The sequence below is a fragment of the Podarcis raffonei genome, chromosome 15 (assembly GCF_027172205.1).
Source record: "Podarcis raffonei isolate rPodRaf1 chromosome 15, rPodRaf1.pri, whole genome shotgun sequence".
Classification (NCBI taxonomy): domain Eukaryota; kingdom Metazoa; phylum Chordata; class Lepidosauria; order Squamata; family Lacertidae; genus Podarcis; species Podarcis raffonei.
Window position 1 is genome coordinate 28771100 of NC_070616.1, and position 25925 is coordinate 28797024.

The 25925-nt window shown below is 48.1% G+C and overlaps 3 protein-coding genes across 4 annotated transcripts; 1 reads left to right on the plus strand and 2 right to left on the minus strand.

Moving 5' to 3' along the window:
* Positions 1 to 1918: 1918 nt before the first annotated feature.
* Positions 1919 to 6790, minus strand: APOA4 (apolipoprotein A4). Its single transcript, XM_053366298.1, has 4 exons — positions 6627 to 6790; positions 5922 to 6016; positions 4836 to 4962; positions 1919 to 3175 (listed from the first exon to the last, which is right to left on the minus strand). Exons 2-4 carry the CDS (start codon positions 5968 to 5970, stop codon positions 2218 to 2220), a joined length of 1134 nt encoding a protein of 377 aa, XP_053222273.1. The 5' UTR covers positions 5971 to 6016; positions 6627 to 6790; the 3' UTR covers positions 1919 to 2217.
* An 8474-nt stretch (positions 6791 to 15264) lies between these two features.
* On the plus strand, positions 15265 to 21901 carry LOC128402325 (apolipoprotein C-III-like). 2 transcript variants are annotated; one of them, XM_053366308.1, is made up of 4 exons: positions 15265 to 15365; positions 18924 to 18999; positions 20255 to 20378; positions 21581 to 21901. In XM_053366308.1, exons 1-4 carry the CDS (start codon positions 15312 to 15314, stop codon positions 21678 to 21680), a joined length of 354 nt encoding a protein of 117 aa, XP_053222283.1. In that variant the 5' UTR covers positions 15265 to 15311; the 3' UTR covers positions 21681 to 21901. The 2 variants fall into 2 exon arrangements, with proteins under 2 accessions (XP_053222283.1, XP_053222282.1); XM_053366307.1 differs by lacking the exon at positions 15265 to 15365 and having other exon boundaries at positions 18558 to 18999.
* Positions 21902 to 23320: 1419 nt separating this feature from the next.
* On the minus strand, positions 23321 to 25925 carry APOA1 (apolipoprotein A1). The gene is made up of 3 exons (XM_053366302.1): positions 25799 to 25925; positions 25377 to 25533; positions 23321 to 24308 (listed from the first exon to the last, which is right to left on the minus strand). The coding sequence occupies exons 1-3, from the start codon at positions 25839 to 25841 to the stop codon at positions 23675 to 23677; spliced, it is 834 nt and encodes a 277-aa protein (XP_053222277.1). The 5' UTR covers positions 25842 to 25925; the 3' UTR covers positions 23321 to 23674.

Below are 25925 nucleotides of genomic sequence, written 5' to 3' on the forward strand. Positions count from 1 at the left end.
GCTCCCAAGCTGGTATCAAAGGGCAGCCCAGCCAGCCCCCAATTCTCCCCAAAGGAGAGGCCTCTCCATATGCAACTCACCCCCACCAGCAATCTCTAGCCCAAGTCTTCCTGGGCAGAAATGCACTCCCTGGTGCTGGAGGGGAGGTATATTTTCTTCCCTGAAGATGACCTCTGACCTTTCCAAAAGTGGTTTCAACCAACAGATTCAACTTACAAGAAAGAAGATTGCAAACTAAACACTAGGAATAACTTTCTGATGGTGAGAGCCGTTTGACCGTGGAACAAACTACCTCAGAAGGTGATAGGCTCTCATTCATTGGGGGGTTTTAGGCAAAAGTTGAATGATCATCTGTTAGGTATGTTTTAGTTGAGATTCCTGCATTGTATGGGGTTGGACTAGATGACCCTTGGTGTCTCTGGCAACTGTACAATTATATGAGTCTATAGTGCTCTGCATGGTCCAGCTCCTTTCACTAAAGCAACCTTCCACAACTTGGTGCCCTCCCTAATTTTTAGACTCCATGTTGGCTTGGGGGTGAGGGAGGGTTGATAGGAACTGCAGTCCCAAACAACTGGATGTCATCAACTTGCAAGAGGTCACACTAAAGGCTGAAGCACCTCAAAGCTCCTTGTGCTTTGAAACTTCATCTCCCCACTTTCTCCTTCCCATGGTCTGTAATTAGCAAACTCCAATCTTGCTAGATCAAAGCTATGTGCCTTGCAAGGTTCCTCAAAGGTTTCCATGCTGCTAGATCAAAGCTTTGCTCTCATCTCCTGTCAAGTCAGCTCAGATAATCTTTGCTAAAATGGAGTTGTTAACTGCGGACACGCAAACCTAGTGATAATTTTGCCTTTTCTACTAGCGAGCCAAAATTCTTATTTGAAAACAGAGAGGAGTCTTAAACCTGCTGTTCAAATGCACATCGCAGCAAAAGGAGCTACTTGAAAGATGTTGCTTGTAGCATGGGACATTTTAATACTTTTGCCCATCCATCCACCCATTTCTTTAAAAATTCTTGGATAGATGCCATCTGCACCCAGTTCCTGATCCCCAGTTCCCCACCCTCCAACCATTGCTGGTGGGAGCACCATCCCCACTTCAGTTTCTGAGGTCCAGCGCCGAGGGCCTCCTGGCGGTTCCCTCGCTGCGAGAAGCCAAGTTTCATGGAACCAGGCAGAGGGCCTTCTCGGTAGTGGCACCTGCCCTGTGGAATGCCCTCCCACCAGATGTCAAAGAGAAAAATAACTACCAAACTTTTAGAAGACATCTAAAGGCAGCCCTGTTTAGGGAAGCTTTTAATGTTTAATAGGTTATTGTATTTTAGTGTTTTGTTGGAAGCCGCCCAGAGTAGCTAGGGAAACCCAGCCAGATGTGCGGGGTATAAATAATAAATTATTATTATTATTATTATTATTATTATTATTATTATTATTCTGCTGAAAGCACATAGACTCTCCCTCTCTAAGTCCCATGTAAGCTTTTTCTCCCACCCAATGTGAAAATTTCATCTCAGCTGAAAGAACCTGCACTGTGTCAGACATTGCTATAGTGGCTGATACCTTTCCCTCTAACAACTGAATGCTTGTGAACATTCCTTGGCATCACACTCAATCAATGGTGCTGCAGTGGGGAGGCATTCCCAGAGGGGCAGGTGACAATCAGGTTGCAACCTATTTGTGTAACAGATTTTCCCAAAAAAAAACCACACACCTGTGAATTTATCCTTTTTGCCATTTTTGCAATAAAAGTCTCCCTGGGTGAGGGGATACTCAGCTCCATCCCCACCATTCAGCCAAGGGCATTCCCATTTTCCTCTTCAAAAACACTTTCATTTGGGATCAGATTCCTCCATCCCACCCACCCCTTCCCTTCCAAGGTGGACCAGGCATTAGGAGACAAAAGAGCAACTTGCAGGTATTGCTAAGGTGTTCGTTTATTTCAGCAGAGAGAGTGTGTGTCTGGGCACACAACAGTGCATGGAGATTGTTAGCAGCAATGGACAGAGAGGGTAATAGAAATGTGGCCGCCAGCACTGCCCCAAACATTCAGGGGCATTGGGGGCTCCAGTGGGTCACAGCCAGTTCCTCACCCATTTATTCTGGGCTGCAGCATCCTGAATCTTGCCAGGAGTCTTGTTTTCGGTGGTGTTTCGGTGGTGGCTTCAAGCAGAAGACACGCTGGGGCTGTGGTGTCGGAAATATAGGGTGCCTTCTACTATTCCTCCAAAGCGGAGAGAAGGGCCTTTTCATTGGCCATCTGCTTGAGGCTGTCGAAGAAGGAATTGAACCTGTCCCTCACGTCTTTCTCCAGGAAGCTCAAGTGATCCTCTGTCTCACCAGCGTAAGGCTCCAGCTTCTTCTTCATCTCCTCCACCTTCTGCACCAGGAGCCTGTTGAAGTTCTCTCCATAGGGCCCCACCACCTGGCGGAACTCCTCGATTTGCTGGTCAATCTTTTTGTTCAAGCCTTTCACGTAGGGCGTCAGAGATTCACGCAGGTCAGCGGCGTCCCCCTGCAGCTTCTCCCTCAGCTCCTGGGCGAGAGGGCTCAGCTTGAGCCGCAGATCCTCGGTCCTCTCCAAGAGCTGGGCCCGCAGATCCTCAATGCTCTTCTTCATCTGGAAAGACAGTCCCTCCAGCTGGCGGTTCAGCTGCTCTTGGGCGTCCTGGGTGTAGGGAGTCAGGCTGTTCCGCAGCTCAGCCATGGTTTGGTCCACCTTGGCCTTCAGCTCATCAGCATAGGGCGTCAGGTTCCCTTTGATGTCCTCCACCTTCTGGTTGACCTGCTTCTGCAGCTCATCGGCGTAGGGAGACAGGGAGGTCTGGAGGCTTTCCATGTTCTCCTGCAGCTTGGCCTGCACCTCCTGGGCCAGAGGCTCCAGCTTCCTGTGCAGCTCTCCAGCATTCTGGTTCACCTGGGTCTTCAGCTCCTCTGCATAAGGGGCCAGCTTGGCTTGCAGCTCTTGAATGTTCCTGCTGATTGCTGAATGGACGTCGTCGGCATGAGGGGCCAACCGGGCTCGGAGCTGCTGCATCTCTTGCTGGATTTGCTGCTTCAGCTTCTCGGAATCTTCTGCCAGCCGAAGGTGCATGTCTGTGGCAAAGGGGACCAGCTTGTTCTGCAGCTCCCCGGCATAGGTGTTGAGGGCCTGGAAATTGTCCTGGAAGAGGGTGCTGTGGAGGAGCAGGAGGAGAGAGGTGAGCAGACAGACAAGCACTCCTTGGCTCCCAAAACGCTTGGGAGTTTCAGCGTTCCTGCTGCCGTGGATTTCCCTCTGGCGCCCGGTGGCCACAGTTGCCCATCCAACTCCACTGCTGCACCACGCAGTGCAGCAGCCATGACACTTTCTCACCAGGACACCCCCCAGCGCTTGTGTCCCAACCCCGAGGTTTGTTCCCAGGCTGATCCTGTCCCTTCTAAGCCAGTTCTGGGAGGACAGCAGTTCAGGGCTTGCACCCTACACCAAAGGTGAGGAGCCTCAGGCCCGGAAACTCAATGCATGGTCCCCCAGGCCTATACAGCTGGCCCTCAAGAGCCAGTGTTCAAAATTAGCTGGGCACCAGGTACGTTTTGAGAGGAAGTGGAGATGTTTGGTTGCCAGGTTTGGCACCTAACATCTCCATCTGGCTGGCTGGCTGGCTGGCATGGCTGCGATACCACACCAGTCAGCTGATCTGCGGGGCAACGCAGCACCCAAAGAGGCATGTCTTTTGGTACTGCATGAGACAGTGATTCATGCAGCAGACATGCTTTATATCTCAGTTTCTAACACTGCACAGGTCTCTTCCCAGGCCACATCCCTCACTGGTCCTGTGCTGGTGATTTTGACTGGCTGGAATGTCTGAACCCTGACAATACCTATTGTTTCCTGAACAGAGGATAGAGAGTGGTGGGCATTCTGTAACGCCCACCGCTGCTGTGAGACCCCCATCCTCAGAAGGTTGCCAAGAAGGGAAAGAGGCTCTTGGGCTGACAGAGACTCCCCACCCCTGCCCTACAACAAGGGCAAGCCACGTGTAGTAAAATGCCTGCATGCAGCACTTCACCCAATCCAGCAGATTATCATCTCCCAGAGAATCCTCCCCCTGGCAAAATAACCACAGAAACATGACCCCCACCCCTGCCTTATATTTTGCTCATTCTTGGTGTGTTTGCTGGTTTAGGTATTTCACAGGCTCTGAAAGGACCTCAAAAGTCACCTAGTTTTTAAATTTAAAACATCAATTTTTAATTAAAAACAAGTTTCCAAATAGTAGTAAGGGGCATTAAAACAAGATCTTTAAAAAGCAGCTGTGTGTGTGTGTGTGTGCGCAGAAGCAAAATAAAATCCTCACTTGATAAAACAGCAGTATCAAACTATTTCACAGCAAATACCTTATAATCTATCTAAAATGTCTCTGAGTGAATTTTGAAAGCCTTCCCATGACACCTGAAGCTTAAAAGTGACAGGTGATCTAGCGAAGATTTTAAGTGGATTTTAAGAAAAAATGAAGTGGCAACAACAGAAAGAGATGGACATGTGTTTGCAATGGGAGCAGGAAAACTGGTTGGTTGTTTTTTTAAGTATTAAATTAAAATAATTTGGTTTAATTTGTAATAATTCAGAAAATCTAAAATAATATATATTTTTTAAGTGACAGGTGAATGGGGAGGAGTTATCAAACGCCCCATCAAAAAGAGCCTTCCCTCCTTACCAACTTCAAAGGCACAGGGAGAATCTCGGAAAGGGACAAGGGAGCGAGCGGGCAAGGGGTGTGTATGTGTGTCCCTAAACCCAGTTGCCATCATGAGCACTCCCCACCTCCACCGGCCCCAGAGGAAACAGCTACTCACTTGAGCCGCTTGCTGATCTCTGACTGCTGGACTTGTTCCACCGTCTCCTTGGCATTGTTGCCCATATCGGTGAAGTACTTCCAGATCACATCAGCCACCTGGTCGGCGTTGATCTTGGCCTGGGCCCCTGCAAGGATGAGGAGGGAGCAGGTTGGTGCTGTGTGTGACCCGACTCACAGCCTCCCACCCCAACTCCTCTGCCACTTGCCAATGTCCCACGTGTCTGCAAAGCCACAGCTGAACTCCCATAATTTCTGGGAATACTGGGAGAACCACACAGACACTTCCCTTTAAGAATGCATGCACATATCCATCAAGTCTGGGTAGGACCAAGACTTCTTCAAACAGATGAGGCATCTCAGCAAGTCTGCCAGGTTTAATGTATGTAGCCAGCCCAGCACAGAAAGGCTAGCCACATGCTTCTTTCTACGGTGCCCAGATTTTCCAGTACTCCTTTCCGTTTCAAGCAGACACCCTGTTTCAGCTTGATCTGCCTCCCACTCTGAAATCCAGTCTCTCGGTTTGCTTTTCTCCTGGCCAGTTCATTGAGGTTTCTCAAACAATGTTATTGCCAGGCAGAGGGCCTTCTCAGCAGTGGTGCCCTCCCTTTGGAACGCCTTCCCATCAAATGCCAAGGAGATAAAGAACTACACAATTTTTAGAAGACATCTGTAGGCAACCCTGTATCGGGAAGTTTTTAATGTTTGACGTTTTGTTATGTTTTTATGAGTCGGAAGCTACTCAGAATGGCTGGGGCAACCCAGCCAGATGGGCAGGGAATAATAATAATAATTGTAACAACTGGGCAAAGCTCTTTAGTAAAGAATCATTCTGATGTGCCTGACTTACAAGATTTTAGGTCAAACACACTGATTTGCTCAACCTGAGCTGCAAGATAAGCATCGCTCGGTACATTCCGAGATCTGAGCTATATAGCATTTCTCCAGCTATGCCTTGGCCGGCCAGCGCAACAAGAAATGGGTCAGTGAGAATTTACAAAGACCAAACAATATTTAGAATTCAACAGTTAGAAATAGGACCAGAGTGAGTGCAGATAACAGGATCAGCAGAGCCCTTCTGGGTTACCTGTGATAGCCAAAAGGCTGAGGATCAAGGCTGCTGCCTTCAGAGTCATCTTTTGCGGCTGGGGGGTTGCAGACACCACCGTTTAAGGAACAGATCTGCCAAGAAGAAGAAGAAGAAGGGTCAAAACTAAATCAGCGCCATTCCCATAAACACAGCCCCCTGATCTGACTCTCAGCCTTGTTCCAGCATCCCCTCCAAATTCCTGTCTCAGCCCTGTCCCCCTTCCGCATCCCCATCTCTCATGGCTCTTAGACATATTTTCTACATCGCTTAGACCACCAACCTGGGGCCCTCCAGATGTTGCTGGACTACAACTCCCATTAGACCTTGCCAGGGTTGCATTGACTGATGGGAGATGTAGTCCAAGAACATTTGGTCGGCAAAGCCAGAATTAGGCAGCTGAAGCTTCGCTGCTTAGCCCTGAATCTGAGCTGGGGGAGGTGGGGGAGAGAGAGAAGAGGGGAGAACCACCAGATTAAAATTGGCCAGAAGTTTCCCCTTCTAACTAGGATAGGAATAAGGAGATCACAAAGGCAGTGCCCTCCCCCCTTCAAGTTCCCAGTAAGCAAAGCAGCACAAAACCTCCCCTGCTCCATCGTCCTGAACCAAGCAGGGCTCCCAGCCCAGCATCAGCACCCTCCAGGTCAATGGAAGAGCAGTGCTCAAGCATGGACCCTGCAGGCAGCTCAGCTCAGCTCAGCTCACCTCTTCTCCTTGCGCTGTCTCCTCAAGGTGGCTCAGCCTGCTTTGCCCATCCAAATTTATAGCCCTCCGAGCAGCTTCTTCCTGCTTCCACGCAGGCTGCTGACACATCCTCGAGCTTTTGGACTTTAGCAGGAGCGCAAACGTGGACGAGGGCTGGATGGCAGCAAGGGAGCCCCCCCCCACCCCCGTCTTATCTGCTGGGCAAGCAGAGCTCTTAGCAGAAACATCCACGCCAACCTCTGACAGAAAGGCAAAACAACGCTTTTTTTGGGGGGGGAGCGCTGGAGTGCACGCTCGCACAAAAGAATTCATGAGGACTAGTAACTGCAATTGCGCGCACGGAAGAGGTCAGGAGGAATGGAGCGCAACTACATAGGAAAGACAAAGGGTCGATGGATTTTGGGGTGTGGCATGACTGAAAACCAGGCGTGGGCATACTCCAACAGAATGTGGCTTGAAGGCCCAGGAGAGTGGGGTGTTATTGGGGTAAAATGATGGGTGGCTGAGTGGGGGGCTTCCCCGTCCCGTGTCTGCCCTCCCTCAAAGCATCATCTCAGTCCGCGCCTGGATAGAAAACAGCCCCGTCAACCTGCCCTCCCACCTCCAATCCTCCGAGTTTCTTTTTTAAAGGAAGAGAGGGACCGAAGTGTTTTAGTCTAATTACACCCCTTACCGCTAACCCAGAAATTTTACCTCGAGTTAAGTACTTTGCTTCAGGATGAGAACAGAAATCGTGCTCTGGCGGCGTGGCGGCAGCAGGAGGCCCTATTAGCTAAATTGGTGCTGCAGGTTAAGAACAGTTTCAGGTTAAATACGGACCTCCGGAACGAATTAAGTACTTAACCCGAGGTACCACTGTAGCTCCAAGTGATTTATTCAGCTGGAGCCAGCTTTGCAGCAGTTGCTCTAGATTAACCTGGCATTGGAAGGTGGACTTGAGCAACACTGGATTTCTTCAAGCGCTCGCTATGATGAATTGGCAGAATATCCACTCTTGCCACAGATCCAGAACTGGTTTACAATTACAGGGAACAGCTCTGAGGCAACAGCAAGAAAACATAGTCTCTGGGCATAAGTAGAGTACGTTTAGTTTGTTGATATGATTGACATCCTATGCCCTTTTAAAATGTGGTTCTTTTGGGGGGGAGTGTTATTGACATTTTTTTCTTGATTATATGTACAGTGGTATCTCAGATTACAGACGCTTCAGGTTACAGACGCTTCAGGTTATAGACGCTTCAGGTTACAGACTCCACTAACCCAGAAATAGTACCTCACGTTAAGAACTTTGCTTCAGGATGAGAACAGAAATCGTGCGGCGGCGGCAGGAAGCCCCATTAGCTAAATTGTTACCTCAGGTTAAGAACAGTTTCAGGTTAAGAACGGACCTCCAGAACGAATTAAGTTCTTAACCGGAGGTACCACTGTATATATATTGTGGTTTTATATTTTGATTTTGTTCTGTGAACCGCCCTGAGACCTCCGAGTATAGGGCTATATAGAAATTCAATAAATAAATAAATAATTCTCTCTCACCCTTCCATAAACATTTCTCGCACATACTGGTTTAGGAGCAGGGCTTGTAAGAGGAGGCACACTTGAACCCAAAGCTACCCAAGGACTGGGTAGGCTAGCTCGCCTTCTGTGTAGTAATTTTTTTTTTAATATTTATTAAATTTTCCAATTTTTTAAACAAACAAACAAAAACAGAACAAACAAAAACATTTAAAAAGGCATATAGTTCATAAAACATACTTTTCAATAACAAATTTCTCAGACCTCCCCATACTTCTCCTCCTTGTATTCCAATTAAAATTATTTGTTCAGCAAATCCTTCATTTAAAGCATTACAGCTTATATTATTACCTTATTTTTCAAACCCTTTCCCCCCATCTATATTCATTTATAACCTTACAGCTAGAAACCACTCAGTTTCAATCCAACACCATCAACATTCCTTAATTTTACAATATTTCTGTAAATAGTCCTTAAATTTTTTCCAATCTTCTTCAGCCGACTCTTCTCCCTGGTCACGGATTCTGCTCGTCAATTCTGCCAGTCCCATACAGTCAATCAGTTTCATCTGCCATTCTTCCAGAGTGGGTAGATCTTGCGTCTTCCAATACTTTGCAATGAGTATTCTTGCTGCTGTTGTAGCATACATAAAAAAAGTTCTGTCCTTCTTTGACACCACTTGGCCGGCCATGCCCAAGAGAAAGGCCTCTGGTTTCTTCAAGAAGGTGTATTTAAATACCTTTTTCAATTAATTATATATCATTTCCCAGAAAGCCTTAATCCTGGGACACGTCCACCAAAGGTGAAAGAATGTACCTTCATTTTCCTTACATTTCCAACATTTGTTATCGGGCAGATGATAGATTTTTGCAAGCTTGACTGGGGTCATGTACCACCTATATATCATTTTCATAATATTTTCTCTTAAGGCATTACATGCCGTAAATTTAATCCCGGTGGCTGTGTAGTAATTTTCAGAGGTGGAGAAAAAGCTCTGTTTAGCGTCCAAGGAAATTCACTTTTTGTACCCCCCACCCCACCCCACCCCACCCCAAAAAAAAACCCGAGGGGAAAGATATAACTTTGTTTTCTGGAAAATCCTAATGTTGGGGCAAGGTGTACATCAAGGGCAGAGAGTTCCCAGGTTTGGAAGCCACTACCAAAGAGGCCCTGTAGCATGCTGCCATTCTCTGTTTAACAACAAAATTGTTTATCCCCAGAGTAAGAAAATGGCCAACTCCCCCCACCTTGGACCCCCTCTGGATGTTAAACAAAGTTTCTTGGGGACATAATGTCTTAGGTGCTTGATAAGAACTGCTAATCCAAACAGTTTATTTGCTCTTGTTTGTTACTGGAAGTGCCTGGAGTTTCCCCTCTCTCCCACTCACCCTCAGCCCTCACTTGAGTGCTGCTTTCCCACTTTGGTGGTTGGTTTTCTGGAGAGTAAACAAAACGAAGGAGGGGAGGGGCATGGAGATGAAAAAACTGGAACGATGAAAAGCCCAAAGATGTGGAGTTTGTAAGAGTCTTAAGATGGAATGTAACAGGTGACAGGGAAGGTCAGCTATGTTTTCTGGGTACAAACTGATAGCACCATGGACTTCTGGGAGAAAGAAGCAACAACAACTTGCCAGTTTCTCTCTCTCTCTCTCTCTCTCTCTCTCACACACACACACACACACACACACACACACCCCTCTATGTTAGCATGAATTCCCCCCTAAATTAGACATGTGTTTGCAAGAATTTTCCCCTGATGCAATGCACCTTTGTCTGCTATCTGCATAAACCTATGCATTTTTATGTACACTTCCTTCCAGCATTCATTTTTGTACCCGTTACTTGGCTGGAGAACCACACTGCAAATTCAAAGGAGTGTGAATTTCAAAGGAAAGTTATGTTGTGGTTTGCTGATTGTTTGGGACGGCACAAATTAGGTAGTTCACCTTTAAACATGGACTGAACCAAGTTCTTCTCCATTCTGCACACACACATTTACAAATACATGTGTATGGCAGTAGTTACTTTGATGTCTCTCCGAATCTCTGGTATTTCATTCTCCTTTTTTTTTTTGTTGTTGATGCATAAGTCGCAGCAGGAAGCAAAAATGCTGCTCGCACATCAGCCAGAGCTGTACAAAAACAGAATGCTGCCTGCCTGGGCTCACATTAACCAGGAAATCACACTCTCAAGACAGTTGGTCACCATATATTTAAAACACCATGATATCACTTTAAACACTTGTGGCTTCTCCCAAAGCATTATGGGAGCTGTAGTTTGTGAAGGGTGCTGAGAGCTGTGAGAGGACCCCTTTTTCCTTCCCATGACTACCATTCCCAGAGTGGTTTAGCAGCCAGTCTCCCTTCCCAGGGAACTCTGGGAATTGTAGTTCTGGGAGAGAAACGGGTCTCTTTACAACTCTCAACAAACTACATCTCCCATAATTCTTTGGGAGGAAGCCATGGCTTTTTAAAGTGGTATTATGATGCTTTTAATGAATGGTCTGGATGTGGCCATTGTCACCCCACATTTGACACCCCGAGAGCTTGAGAGGTCCTGGAGCCTGTCCCCTTCCATCTCAGCAACCCCCTTGGGTTTGGACTCCTTCTTGAGTGTCTGCTTGTGAGGCAAGGCAGGGGCCAAACTCCCTTGCGCTGCATTTTTGCTGTGTAACCCTTGGCCATTTCCCAGCTTAGGAAAAGTCTCTGCCTTGCACATCACACATCAGTCAGTTCAGCTTCTTGCTGACAGAAGCTGAGCTCTCTCTTCACTCCCCCTCGCCAAGGGAGTCATTAGAGCACCATCTCTGTTAGAGACAGGATGCAGAGCTCAGCAATATGAGACTGGACTGTGCCTCTGAGCGTGTGCAGAGTGCCTCTCCCTCCTCACCAAGCAAAAACAGCCAACCGCAACTGGCAGGATAAGGGTTTCGGGCTTCCAGGCATCTCTCTTGGTTTAGAAGAAACCACTTTATGGCACTGCTCTCTGGCCTGTCTGCAATGTGTTATCTTGAGGTCACAGTCCAAGGTGAGGCAGATTTGATGTGCAGGATGGAGGGGCAGAGCTCAGCCAGGGATGGCAACAGGCAGGAGGTCCAAAGATGAGATCATTCATTCCTTAAGGCCGTTCCGTTGTGTAATGCAAGATGGTTCAAGGTTTCCCAGATGCCCATTCTTACCAATGGCCGTCACTCATTCCAGTGCATCCCTCATACACAGAGTACTATGGAGGCCTCTAACAGAATTTTTGGAAGGAGAAAAAGGCTGGCCAGCTCAGCCCCCTGCTGGTGAGCTCAGGCAACCACCCACCACCCTCCATAATCCAGACCACAGCAAATCACAAGGGGGTAAGAACTGCCTGCAGGACAAAGAGGCGGCTCTGGCAAGTGAGCCAAGCTGCAGGCTCCAGGAAAAGACAATGCACCCAAAGCAGCAACAAGAGTCCATTTAACCTGCAAGAAAACCATCTATACTGATTCAAGTCTTCCTGCGCTTCTATTCTTTGCCAAAATTGCACCATGCAGTCACAAGAGACAGAAGGACTGGCAGACATAGGTTAAGTCCAGGGTACAAAAAATCAGCAGATAAATACTGGAGGTGGGGAATGGCCCCAAAAGTCCAAAGGCATGGGACATTGGGAGACTGAAACCCTCTTCAGGCATTATGAAGGAGGGACAATAAACTGTTGGATGGGTTTGAGCTCTTTCCCATTCTGAAGGCTGCCTGGTTCAGACAGTTACCTTCCGGGAGGTGGAAGGGGATGGGGGAGGAACAGGGGGTCAGAGATAAATAGATAGATGAAAGAACCACCTCATTGCCTGGCTAGGTCACTTAGGAACATAGGAAGCTTCCATTTAGCTCACCGCTGTCTACAATAGGCACACAGTGGGCAAGTATCTCAGATCCAGGCCAACAGACAGTCCAGACTCGAGCAGGAAGCTGGCAAAGCTGTCATGAGCTCCATTGTGCAGTGCAAGTTCCCCCAGGCAGGAATTGGACCCAAAGACCCAATTTCACTTTATTTCTTCAAAATGTTAACAATTAAAAAAAACCCCAAGCATATAGAAGGAGAAGCCTTACTGATGCAGAGACAGCATGGCTTCTGCAAGGACAAGTCCTGTCTCATGAATCTATTCGAGTTCTTAGAATGTGCCAAGAAGTATATAAGTAGAGGTGATTTGGCTGACACAGTCTGGTTGACAAAGCTGGTTGACAAACGATCTACAGTTCGGGGTGAGTAATAATAATAATAATAATAATAATAATAATAATAATAATAATAATTATTATTTATACCCCGCCCATCTGGCTGAGTTTCCCCAGCCACTCTGGGCGGCTCCCAATCAAGTGTTTAAAAAAAAATTCAGCGTTAAATATTAAAAACTTCCCTGAACAGGGCTGCCTTCAGATGTCTTTTAAAGATAGGATAGCTGGTTATTTCCTTCACATCTGAAGGGAGGGTGTTCCACAGGGTGGGCACCACTACCGAGAAGGCCCTCTGTCTGGTTCCCTGTAACCTCACTTCTCGCAATGAGGGAACCGCCAGAAGGCCCTTGGCACTGGATCTCAGTGTCCGGGCTGAACGATGGGGGTGGAGACATTCCTTCAGGTATACAGGACCTCAGAGTAGTGAGGTGGTCAAGTTTGCTGATGATACTAAATTGTTCAGGGTTGTTAAAAGAAAAAGAGACTCTGAAGAGCTCCTAAAGGATCTCTCCAAACTGAGTGAAATGGCGAATGCAATTCAATGTAAACAAGTGTAGAGTGATGCACGTTGCAGCAAAAAATTCTTAATTTCACATATATGTTTGTGGGGCAAATGCACATATATGCACTAGTGGTGACTGGCCAGGAACAAGATCTTGGGGGGTTATAGTAGATGGCTTGATGAAGATGTTGACCCAGTGTGTGGCAGCTGTAAAAAACCCCCACAAATTCAATGCTAGGGATCATTAGGAAGAAATTGAACATAAAATTGCTGATATAATGCAGCTCTACAAATCTATGGGTGACCACATTTGGGATGTTGTGTGCATTTCTGGTTGCCTCACCTCAAAAAAGAATATTTTAGAGTAGAAAAAGGTTTGGAAAAGGGGAGAGCAAAATGATCAAGGGGATGGAGCGACTGCCCAATGAGGAATGGTTGCAGCGTTTCAGATTCTTTAGAAAAAAGGGGAGTAAGATGCAACATAAGAGAAAGTAGAGAAAGTGGAAGAAGAAAAGTTCTTCTCTGTCTCTCACAACACTAGAACTCATGGACAGCTGACATAGCTGAATGCTGGAAGATTCAGGACAGAGAAAAGGAAGTGCTTCATGAAGAACTGTGGAACTCTCTGCCACAGGAGGCAAAGATGGCCACCAACTTGGATGGAATAATAATAATAATAATAATAATAATTATTATTATTATTATTATTATTATTATTATTATTTATTTATTTATACCCCACCCATCTGGCTGGATTTCCCCAGCCACTCTGGGCGGCTTCTAACAGAATATTAAAATACAGTGGTACCTCGGCTTACATACGCTTCAGGTTATATACGCTTCAGGTTACAGACTGCGCTAACCCAGAAATAGTGCTTCAGGTTAAGAACTTTGCTTCAGGTTGAGAACAGAAACCGCACAACGGCAGCGCGGTGGCAGCAGGAGCCCCCATTAGCTAAAGTGGTCTTCAGGTTAAGAACAGTTTCAGGTTAAGAACGGACCTCCGGAACGAATTAAGTACTTAACCCGAGGTACCACTGTACATTAAAAGAGGATTAGACAAATTCATAAAGGAGGTTGTCAATTGCTACAAGCCACAATGGCTATGTTTTACCTCCACAGACGGAGACAGCAGTACTTCTGAATACCAGTTGCTGGAAACCACAGAAATGGAAAGTGCTTTTCTGATCAAATCCTGCTTTGTGAGTTTCCCACAGGCGTCCGGTTGGCCCTGTGAGAACAGGATGCTCCACTAGACAAGCCGTTGGCTTGATCCAGCAACAGGCTCTTCTTATGTTCTAAACAAATGTTAAGACAAAAGATTTGTGGGACATCTGCAGAGCAAGCTGAAGCCAGGGTGTTTTTGACTCCTGCAATCTTGTTGACAATGCAGCATTCCAAACTGCAAACACTGCCCGTGTTGACAGGCAGCTTGGAATGAGTTTTCCATGTGCCCCAAATATTATATATATATATATTTTATTGGTTTTAAAATACAAAATTATAAAACATACCACACAAATTATCACAAATACATTCTTATTGGACTTCCATCAGCACCTCTCATAATCCTCCATCTTATTCACTTCTTACGCATTTCCTAACTTAATATTGCCTTTACATTTTTAACATATCCCATCTCCTCCTTCATTTTCGCAATATTTCTGATATTATTCCTCACAGAGCTTCTTGCAAACCTACAAACATCGTCTGGTCACTGCAAATACTTTTCAAATAATCCGTAAATTTACTCCAGTCCTCGGTAAACTTCTGGTCCCGCCGGTTTCGGATCCTTCCCATTAGCTTATCAAGTTCCGCATATTCCATTAATTTCATCCTCCATTCTTCCATCGTGCCCCAAATAGGCAAGGATATGTACAAACATTGCTAGAGCAAGAGAGGCATCAATTCCTGCTCCCTAAAACAATGAGCAGGGTGGTGGTTGTGGTGCACCATTTTATTCAGGGTCAACGATGAGCCAATGCAATGTGCAAGCTTTTGAGCTGCACCGAACTCTTCCTCAAGGAGAATACTGGTGAAAAGCAAAAAGGAAACTCACCAGTGCCAGACTCAGCAGCACAGAGCGCCAACCTGGGCACACAGTTTCTTCCTGACTCTTACGCAACAAAGATGACGGGAGCATCATTCTTCAACAAAGGGGAAGAGTACCTGGCATACATGGGCAATGGGTAAGGCTAGAGTGCTACCCCTGGGAAGAAGAGCCATCTGCTAGCCCATAAGGAAGACCAGTGCCAAAGTCAGAGAGGGCCAGGAAGGGGCTGCCCACAAAGCAATGCAGGAACCTTGGTAGCAGAGACGGGATTTCTCCACCTCCAGCACAGGCTTCAGCTGAGCAAACATGGCGACAGGAGGAGGGGGGAGTCAGCAAGAGATGGTCCCCCTCCCCTCAGGTCTCCTGGTTGACCTTTAGTCCAATAGCCCCTACAGCCTGGGGGTTTATAAATGAGAAGCTGCCCAGGCAGGCGCCAGACAGCACCTCCTGAGAAGAAGGAACAGGTAAGAGTGGGAGAGACTTGCTGGGTGGAGAAAAGGGGGCAGGAAGGGAGCCTGTTCAGTCACAAACTGCTTTGGAGCACCTGACTTCTTCCAGGCCGATTTGTGCATTTAAAAAGGCATATTCCCCGAAGGAAGAACTGCTCACCCCTACCTTTTGCCAACAGGGGAGCCAGGGCTTAATCTTGTTATAAGAATTCTAAAGTCTCAAATATACAATAAATGCACACGTATCTAAATGTGTCTGAAATAGGACAGGAGAGCAATCCTGAAGCCATTTTGACTCTCCCAATGATGTCAAATATTCCTCTGCATTTAGGGAGGTAAATGGGGAAAGCCTTCCCATTGTCTTTTCACTCACAAATCCTGTTTTAAGGGTGTAAAGGTAAAGGACCCCTGGACAGTTAAGTCCAGTCAAAGGCGACTATGGGGTTGCAGCACGCATCTCGCTTTCAGGCCGAGGCAGCCAGCGATTGTCCAAAGACAGGTTTCTGAGTCATGTGGCCAGCATGACTAAACTGCTTCTGGTGCAACAGAACACTTTGTCGGAAACCAGAGCACATGGAAATGTCGTTTGCCTTCCCGCCGCAGCAGTACCTATTTATCTACTTGCACTGGCGTGCTTTCGAACTGCTAGGTTGGCAGGAGGGCATATTTGTGTATGAATAGGGTGAGCCTGTGACCTGGATTCAGGAACGAAAGTATTCACCATCACAAAAGAATGGCCAGACTGCCCAGGTAATGCAATCAGCAACCATTATCAGGTATCCTGGCAGACAGGATTTCTGCTGTAGACTGCCTCCTATGATGTATGTATGATGATTTGGGGGGTCTTTGTTTAAGGGGGGTTGGGCAATGTCAAAAGTCTTTAAGGTTCCTGCACACTTTTGTCCAGGGTCTCTCTCCCTGCTTAGAAGGAGGGGAGAGAACTCTGTTGCAAAAGAAAAAATAAATATCTGCCTTGCTTTCCACTGGATGCTGCCTCCATCCATTCTTCTCTGACCGATCATGGACTTAGGAGACACAGTGTCCCATGGGGAGTTGGGTAGCAAAAGCCGAACCTCAAGTTCTACATCAATCTAAACCAGTCTGAGCCTAGAAACGTTCCCAGGATGAAATAGGAAGCGTGACTCTGAGCATGTGCAGAGGGCTTTTCCCTCCCCACCAGGGGCAGATGTACTATGAAACTAATGAATCTTAAGCCTTAGGTTCCTTAATCCCAGAGGGGCCCCAGAAGCACCATTAGTACATATTGCTTTTAAAAAATTGGGTCTAGTAGACTCAGTTTCAGTTGCATTGAACTAAGTCAAATTGATTCTTTTTTGTTGTATATATATTTCAACAACCCCAAAGTTTGAGAGTCAGTAGCACAAATGTAAAGGTGTGGTGGAACAACCCCACTGAAAAAGGTGACAGACAGACAGACAACAAGAATTGTATAAACATGAGGACATATTTGTTTATGGATATACTATGGACAAATATGGAAAATGAATAACAATATACAAAATAGAAGAAAATAATGCGATAAAATTATATGTGATATAAAAAACCAGAAGAAGGAAGGAGAGAAGTCAGCTCTGAAGAGCAAGTATAAATGTAAAATGTAATACAATATGTGTATGTGGAGTATCTAATTGAAAAACTAATAAAGATTATTTGAAAAAAAGGAAAAAAGGTAACAGTGTTTACCTAGACTTTGTTGCTGGTTGCAAAGGAACACACACCCCATGACATTTCACGCTTCAGGGCTCCCATAATGTAGGTCTGCCATTGCTCCCCACAAACAGTGACATCACATCTAGGAAGACAGGCACAGAGAAGGGGCAAGGGAGATAGTCTAGGATCCTTTTGTTCTTTTTAAAAATAGCTGGTGGAAATTTCAAGGAGCAACTGCTGCAATCTATGGAACAGCATATCCTATGGAAGCCAAGTCAGCTGAGCTGGCCACACCCTGCCCAAACTGGTCTGGAATTGAACTGGGTCCAAGGTACCGGCTTGGATCACCTAATGGGCACAACAGGGCACCTTATCCCGAGGCAGATATATGGCATATTTGGCCCCAGCCTTGCCAAATCTGACTGGCAGGTGCCGTCCCGGGTTAGGTAAAGCAAAGTCCCTTTCGAAGCCCAGCCACCAGAGACCTTGTGGATCCTGCTGAGTGGGGGTGGAACTTGGGACCCCCTGCATGCACGGCAGGTGGGAGCTCTGCCACTGAGTGCCCACCCTCCTGCTAGCAGAGTTGGGTGTGGGATTGAACTCTACGGGGGCTTGCCAAATCCCAGGGCTTGCCAAAATCTAGGAACACAGGAAGCTAGCTGTCTTATCCCAAGTCAGACGTCTGTCCATCTGCCTCACTATCTTTGTGGATTCTCCTTCCTTGGAGGTTTTTAAGTTGGGTGGCCATCTGTCATGGCTGCTTTAGTTGAGATTCCTGCATTGCAGGGGGTTGGACTAAATGACCCTCGGGTCCCTTCCAACCTTATGATTCTTTCGCTCTCTCTCTCTCTTTGCACTGAATTTATTTATTATTAATGTTGCAATACATATATGAAATCTTTACATATTGATACATATACATTATATTCGTAAATTCACATTTTCACATTTAATTATGTACCAAAATTCATCCATTTCTTATTTCTTGCCCCATGTCTTCCCTTCACCCGTGTGTGACTTCCTTGTTGTTATTTTGTAACTTTATTATTGAGATTGTAATTTTGTATCTTAATAATTAAACATTCAATCTTATATATCTGCTTAGCTTAACTTGACTTAACTTTGTGAAATCAATCTATACATATCAATAAGTTCTTGTTGGAGCATGTTTTGGCCATGTATTCTTCTACACATTTCCATTCCTGTTTGAGATTTTGATTAGATGGCATTCTAACTGTTGCCGTCATTTTTGCTAATTCAATCATTTCAAAAAAATTATATTGCCAATCTCTCAATGTTGGTACTTCTTCTGATTTCCAATTTTTTTGCAATCAATAACCTTGCAGCAGCTGTTGCATATAAAAAAGATTCTCTTCATGTCTTTGGGGATGTCATTTATTATAATTCCTAAAAGGAATGTTTCCGGCTTCTTACCAATTGTTGTTTTAAACATTTTTTTTTCAGTTCCTCATGTATATTTCCCCCCAAATTTTTTATTTTATCACATCCCTAGCATACATGATATAAGGATCCCTCTGATACCTTACATCTCCAACACAGACCAACCTTACGATTCTATGATCCGCACGGCTTGGCAGCAAGAAGTTCTCTAGTGTCTTGACAGGTGGGGCCTCTCCCAAACCTATATAGAGTCACTGGAAAGCGGGGACCAAACCTGTGACCTTCAGCATGCAAAGCTGATACAAAACTGCATCAGAACCGATGTTCTACCCCTGGGCTACAGCAGCCCTTCCTTCTCAACACCCTGTTCTGCACAGCTGAATGACGGCTCCGGCACTAGTCTAGCGCAGGCGTCGCCTCAGCCCCAGACTACTGGGGATGGTGCCTTCTGGGCCTTCAGTGGCCAATGGTGATCTGACCTGCCTTTCCTTCCCATCACAGGTCCAGCCAAGCGACAGAATGAGAAGGCCCCTTCCACTGCTCTTTGTCCTTCTGGCGCTGCTTGCTGCGTTTGCACGTAAGAAAACCCCACCCCCACCCCAGTGCCAGAACAGTATTGCTCTCACACATGCCTGCCTGTGTGGAAGAGGGTGCAAGGGGAACAACTGAAATCCAGCCAGCTACTTGGCTCCTGGTGGGAAGAGGAAGGGGGGATCCCTCCCTTTGGGGCCACCAACTGAATGCTCTGCAACAATTCTCCCATGAAACTAGAGATCATAGAATCATAGAATCATAGAGTTGGAAGAGACCACAAGGGCCATCGAGTCCAACCCCCTGCCAAGCAGGAAACACCATCAGAGCACTCCTGACATATGGTTGTCAAGCCTCTGCTTAAAGACCTCCAAAGAAGGAGACTCCACCACACTCCTTGGCAGCAAATTCCACTGTCGAACAGCTCTTACTGTCAGGAAGTTCTTCCTAATGTTTAGGTGGAATCTTCTTTCTTGTAGTTTGGATCCATTGCTCCTACCATCCTACCATCCCATCCAACATTTCTCCGATGAAGATAGGGGACGTCCTAAGGAAAAGCAGGGCATTCAGGGATCAAATGAGAAACCAGGACAGCTTCTGTAAATCCAGGACTGTCCCTGGAAAATGGGATGTGGGTGGCACTGTGGGTTAAACCACAGAGTCTAGGACTTGCCGATCAGAAGGTAGGCTGTTCGAATCCCCGCAACGGGGTGAGCTCCCGTTGCTCAGTCCCTGCTCCTGCCAACCTAGCAGTTCGAAAGCATGTCAAAGTGCAAGTAGATAAATAGGTACCACTCTGGTGGAAAGGTAAATGGCGTTTTCGTGTGCTGCTCTGGTTCGCCAGAAGTGGCTTAGTCATGCTGGCTACATGATCCAGAAGCTATCTGCAGACAAACACCGGTTCCCTCAGCCAATAAAGTGAGATGAGCGCCGCAACCCCAGAGTCGGCCACGACTGGACCTAATGGTCAGGGGTCCCTTTACCTTTACCCTGGAAAATAGGGACACTTGGAGGGTCTGCGTGTCATGGGCTCTCTAGCTTACATGAGCATCACTCCTTGGCTGAAGCTGGAGGCAAAGGCACACCTGGTGGGGATAGGATGCACCTGGAAGGACAGATCATTCACACAACCCATGTGGTCCCCACCCCTATTTCTTTGGCATGGGAAATCAACCAACAAGGCGGCTGAGATTCTGTCCTCCTCTCCCCCCAAATAGAGGGGGAAGTGTATGTGTAGGGAGGGGAGCGGGAAAGTGCTTGTTTGCTCCATATCCCTCCCCCTTTTCTTTTTTGTCTTGCAGAAGCTCAAGACGCCCCAAAGGAGAGTTTGGTGGCCAAAGTGCAAGTCTTTGCCCAGCAAGCCATCCAAAAGACCCAGGAGCGCTTCACCACTCTCCGAGAGTCGGAGGCAGCCCAGCAGGCCAGGTGGGGGAGGCATTCTAAGCTCAAGGAAGGGGAAAGGTTGGGTCAGAGCAGAAGGGAAGGAGGGACCGGGGTGGGGGTGGGGGGGTGGATGCATGCCATAGGAGCCAACTCCATGGGTGCTTAGGCATCCACAATAATATAATGAGCAGAGCCATAAAGTCAATGAGCAAAATCGGTGATAGCCAACCAGCCAGCCAAGAGAGAAGCAGTTCAGCTCCGCCCTTTGCAGCCAGCCAGTGAGTCACCTGTTTCCGAGGTTGGGGCTCGAATTCGGAGGCAGAGCTGCTGGCCACTACAACGATGACATGCGATGTCACATGCACAAAACTGCCCATAGTGTGTGTGACATCACACACGATGCACAATGTTGCATTGTAGTTTTGGAGGAGCCCCTTTCCAAAAATCCAACGTGTGACGTCACACACACTACATGCAGGCATGTGCGTGTGTCATTGCACATCTGTGTTATGGCGGTGGGCACCCACGATCCTGAGGGTGAGATGGCACCCTTGATGCATGCCGTGTGCGGCTGCACGTATCAGCAAACAGGATTATCTCCTGAACCTGCCCCCCTTCCTAGAATCCCCTCCTTGGCATAAGGAAAGCCTTGAGAGCCAGTGTGGTATGGTGGTTAAGAGCGGTAGACTCGTAATCTGGGGAACCGGGTTCGTGTCTCCGCTCCTCCACATGCAGCTGCTGGGTGACCTTGGGCCAGTCACACTTCTCTGAAGTCTCTCAGCCCCACTCACCTCACAGAGTGTTTGTTGTGGGGGAGGAAGGGAAAGGAGAATGTTAGCCGCTTTGAGACTCCTTCGGGTAGTGATAAAGCGGGATATCAAATCCAAACTCTTCTTCTTATTATTATTCATTTCCACCCACTGTCTCCCCTGGGGCAGCAGCCTCTTGCTGAGACCCCAAAGGTGCTATTGGCGCCTGTCACAACACGTGGGGCAGAGGTGGCTACTTCTGGGCGCACAGACATGGAAGGTTCTTGCAACACACAGTGGGCGTAGTAGAACTCTGGCAATAGCCAGGCTTTCAGGGGGCTTGGAATTCCTACTTTCCTAAAGGGGTTGGGGTGGGGGAATTTATGAAACCAAGAAAAGCTCTCATTTGCCACACTGCACTAAGTGACCCTTTAGGGAGGGATCCACAGCAATTAAATGCACCTTTTCCTTCAATCCACCCCTACTGCCTTTTAGGGAATGGATCACTAACGGCTGGGCAAATGCAGTTCAATACTTTGGCCGTGTAAAGGAGAAGATTGCCACATTTTTGAAGACACCGGCACCTGCAGCATGATGGAATTTTGATTCCACACAATTCCAGGAGGATCTCTCGCCCTTCCCAGTACAGCGGCAGGGTGCTAAAGTTGTCCTCAGTGATGGGCAAGGATTTCAACATTTGCCACTCTTTCTCCTTTTCCCTGCCCTGCCTAGTCACTCCTTCATTCCCTCCTTCCCTCAGACATCTCAATGTTCATTAAGCGTGGCACTTTCCCCCATTAAATCTTGCAAACTCTTTGCATGGTTGAGTTTCTTGCTGTGAACCAACAAAGCAAACTGGGCAGAGGTTTTGATGGAGCAAGAGAGACACTTTCAAAAAGACTTTTTGGGAGGCTTTCAGTGGTTTCCCACCAGAACCACCCAAGAGCAAAACAATCACATTTCCACATTTCCAGATGTGGGTGGGATCCCCTTCCTTGAGCAACTATGTGCCGTAAGTGGGCAGGGGGAGGCATTCTGGGAAAAGGCCCTTTCCAGTTAAAACTCACTCTCCAGAATCAAAACTTTGCCCTATCAGGGCACCTGCTTAATCCCTTCCCTCCTGCTGCCAGTTGGGATGAATTTGGCCTGAATCTGAGGAAGGGGGAAAGGAGAGAGAGAATCTTGATGTGTTCGTGGTGACCTAGGTTTGGTGGGTTTGGTGGTGGCAGGCAAGCAAGCAAGCAGGGAGAGGCATCTTCACCTAGCCAGGGGGTCTCCTGCAGCTCCTCCTGGCTCCATCTGCCAGCACAACCCACAGGAGAGTTGAGAAAAGTTCTGCCCTGTGCTACCTAAGGATAAAGATGAGTCGGCATAGCAGCCACTGCCACCAGGAGGCCAAATGGCCAAGACAATTATTGACTAGGCACTTGTTCACTTTCAGGTTTAGCTGCCCTGTTTTGTTTTTCAAACAAACTGCCGAGTTGAGTGTATATTTTTGTGGTGGGCTCTACACACACACACACACACACACACACACAGAGAGAGAGAGAGAGAGAGAGAGAGAGAGAGAGAGAGAGAGAGAGAGAGAGAGAGAAGTAAGGCCAATCTCTTTGCCCTCAAATGGCAGGGATTTCTTCCCTGGCTCTGCCCCCCTCCCAAACTCCCTCTAGTTCTTCCCAGTCCCAATATATTTTTGATTCCAAGAGCTGGGAATAAACAGGGAATAAACCAAAAATCTGTCTCACACAGTGGCGGCAGCCTTCTTCCACTTGGCCTTGCCAAGAGATTGCAGGGGCACTGGGCAGCTGTGCTGTTGCATGGGGCCATTGCTGCATCCCTAGCAAGTTCATCCAGGGGTCTATATGGCCTGAACCTCTTTGAGGCAGCTGTCCTTGCCTGCAGACAACTCCCTCTATCTTTTAACCCCAAAACATCTGGCACCTGAAGCAGCCTCCTCTCCCTCCTTCAGGACCCACCCTCTCTTAATCTAGGCCTCCCTCCCCCACTAAGGCGCTGGGCATGGTGGGGAGACACCCACAGAACTAGCCAGGAGGAAACAGGACCTTTGGACTGGCAAAACCTGCAAAAGGAGTCCCCACCCTCACCCCAAATGCCAACGCTTCAGTTCCTACCCACCTCTCACTGCCCTCCCCCTTCTGACCCCCCACCCAGCCGTGCCCCACAGCTCCCAGCCCCCTTCATGGCAGCAGACATCCACCACACAATAGCCATATCTCTTAAAGTTGCTTTTTATTTGGCAAAAGAGAAGGAGAGAGGCACTGGACTGAGCAGGTAGGGATGGCAGCGGGGAGAAGAGGGGGAGAGAAGCTAGGTTTTCTTCCACTCCAGCCTGAGGTCTTCCAGCTGGGATCTTAAGGGCGTGGGGAGGAGTTGCAACCCCTCCTTTCCCTGCTCACACCCCATTAACCCACCCAGGGTTGTGGTGCCAAAATGTGGGGTGGGAAAGGTCAGCGATAAATACCGAAGTGGGGAGGCAGTGCTTATTCAGAGGAACCCTGATCAGAGGGAAGGGGGAGGCCCAAAGGTCCAGGCAGGATCCTGGAAGGAGAGGGGCTGCCATGCTTCTCTCTAGGCGGCCTGCTGTTGCTGCCCCTTCTTCACCTCGTCCTCCACGGCCTTTTGCACACTGGCGATGAGGCTCTCCACGTAGGTCTTGAAGCTTTCCACGCTCGTGGGCAGTTGCTCACGCAGCTTCTCCACCATGGGTCCGATCTTCTCCCGCAGGGCAGAGAAGTGCTTCTGGGCCTCGGCCTGAAACTCTCTCAACTTGGGGGCGCCCTGCTCCCGGAGCTCCTGCAGCTTCTGGCTCAGCCTCTGGCGCATCTCTTCGGCGTGGGGGGCCACCTTGGCACGCAGCTCGTCCACGTGGTCCCGCAGCTTGTCCCGCGCTTCCTCGGCCACTGGCCTCACCTTCTCCTGAATTGTCTCCAGGTTCTGGCGCACAATCTGCTTCACCTCCTGCTCAATGGGCTCTGCCTTGGCCCGGAGAGCCTCTATTTCCTGGTGGAGCTTCTTGCTGAATTCATCAAAGTAGGGCTGGATATTGGCATTCACGCTTTCCAAGTGCTTCTTCAGCTCCTCGATCCCCTTGTCCCAGTGCACTTTCAGCTCTTGCTTCAGTTCTTCCATCTCAGGGGCTATTTCTTTGTGCAACTCAGCTAATATCTGGTGCGCCTTGTCCAATTTCGGAACCAGGCTCAGGCTAGAGAGAGAGGATGGGGAGACCGAGTTAGTGGGTGAAGGGAGGGCAGAGTTGGTGCCTAGACCTCTTGCTCCAGCCCAGAAGAAGAAAGAAGCACCTCTGTCCTCGAGAAGCACCAGCCAGTTTCGACCTCCTGTTCTGCTAAGCAAGGTCAGGGTCTCTGCTACCTCTTTATACAATGTGGAGCAGAAGCGAGGAAGCCACCCTCTGCTCTGACCATCAGTGTTGGGGAGGCCACTTTGTTTTAGTGTCTTTTGCTCTTTCCAACATGTTGGAATGCCTTCGAGTGCCAGAGCTGGGTCCTGCCTTTGGAGTGGGGATGCTCTCTTGGGAGAAGCTCATCACAGCAAAAGAGGAGCCTCTCCGCTGTCTGAACCCAACACAGCGACCTGCCAAAACTGCCTCCTCGCCCAAATAGAAGCAGCAGCAGCAGCCAACATGAGCCAAGGCTGCATCGATAAAAATATGGTATCTACTCAGCCTTTATAAAAGGATTCCTCCCCCCACCCTGTCACATACACACCTCAGTTGTCTAATTTCATTTTTTTAAAATCTGTTTATAGGGTTCATACAAAGCATGTCTATTTAGCAGTTGCCTAAAAAAGTATATTTGAGGCTCCTCTTTCGGCTATGAATTTGTGATGCTGTTCAGTAGCCCAGCCGGGGTGGGGTGGGGTAAGGCGGGTCACGTAATCCAGCCCCTCTAGAGTTTGTGGGGCTGTCCCTCCCAGGGAAGGCCCCTGAGATCAGAGTGGATGTAAGGCACCCCCCCCCCATATCTGGCTTTTAGCCGGGGGGGGGGTCGGAGGTCGGTGCTGCACCACAGTTCCATGAGGGTGAATGGAGATCTGGGGGACATGGGTTTGGAAAGGCCTCCACAGGTATCCACAAAGCCAGCCAGCCAGCCAGCCACTCCTCCCTGCCCCCCCTCCCTCACTGCACAGATGGAAAGCCCTCCTGAGGCAGAAGCATCATCTCCTGAGGAGATAAAGGGGAAGGAGCTTTGGCCACCCCAAAAGCCTACAGCCTGCCAGTCTATTCCCTGCTTGTCCCTAATTTGCTACTCACTCTACTTCCTTGCCCCATTCAGAGTTATCCAGCTGAGTGATGGCTTCACGGAGACCAGTCCTGATGGTTTCTATGTAAACAGTGAGAGCGTCGTGCACACGCTCCAAGGGGGTTTGTTGGGGCTCATCTTGCTGCCAGAAGTGGCGGGCCTGGGTTCCTGCAGAAGCAATGCAATAATGGTTAGAGCCTAAGGGCAAAGTGTTTAGAAAGGGGCAGTCAGAAGTGAGCCAGGTCTCCCCCAGTTCGGCCCTGCGAAGGCAGAGTCCACTCCTCTACGGCTACTCCTCCCTCCACCCGCAAGCAGAAATTAGCGGAGATCGGAGCATGTCCTTCAGAGCTCATCCCCCCAAGGTTCTTGGGCAGGAGTTGGGCTGCCTCAGGGAGAGCTGCCATTCCCTGCCCGTGAGCACAGGGTCACTCACCTGTGAGGAACACCAGGGCCAGGGTCACTGTGATGGCTCTCATCTTGCAATGCTTTCCAACCTGGAGACTGCAGAAGGGGATCACGTCAGGCCAGAAGAATCCACAAAGATGTAGAAAAACAACAAC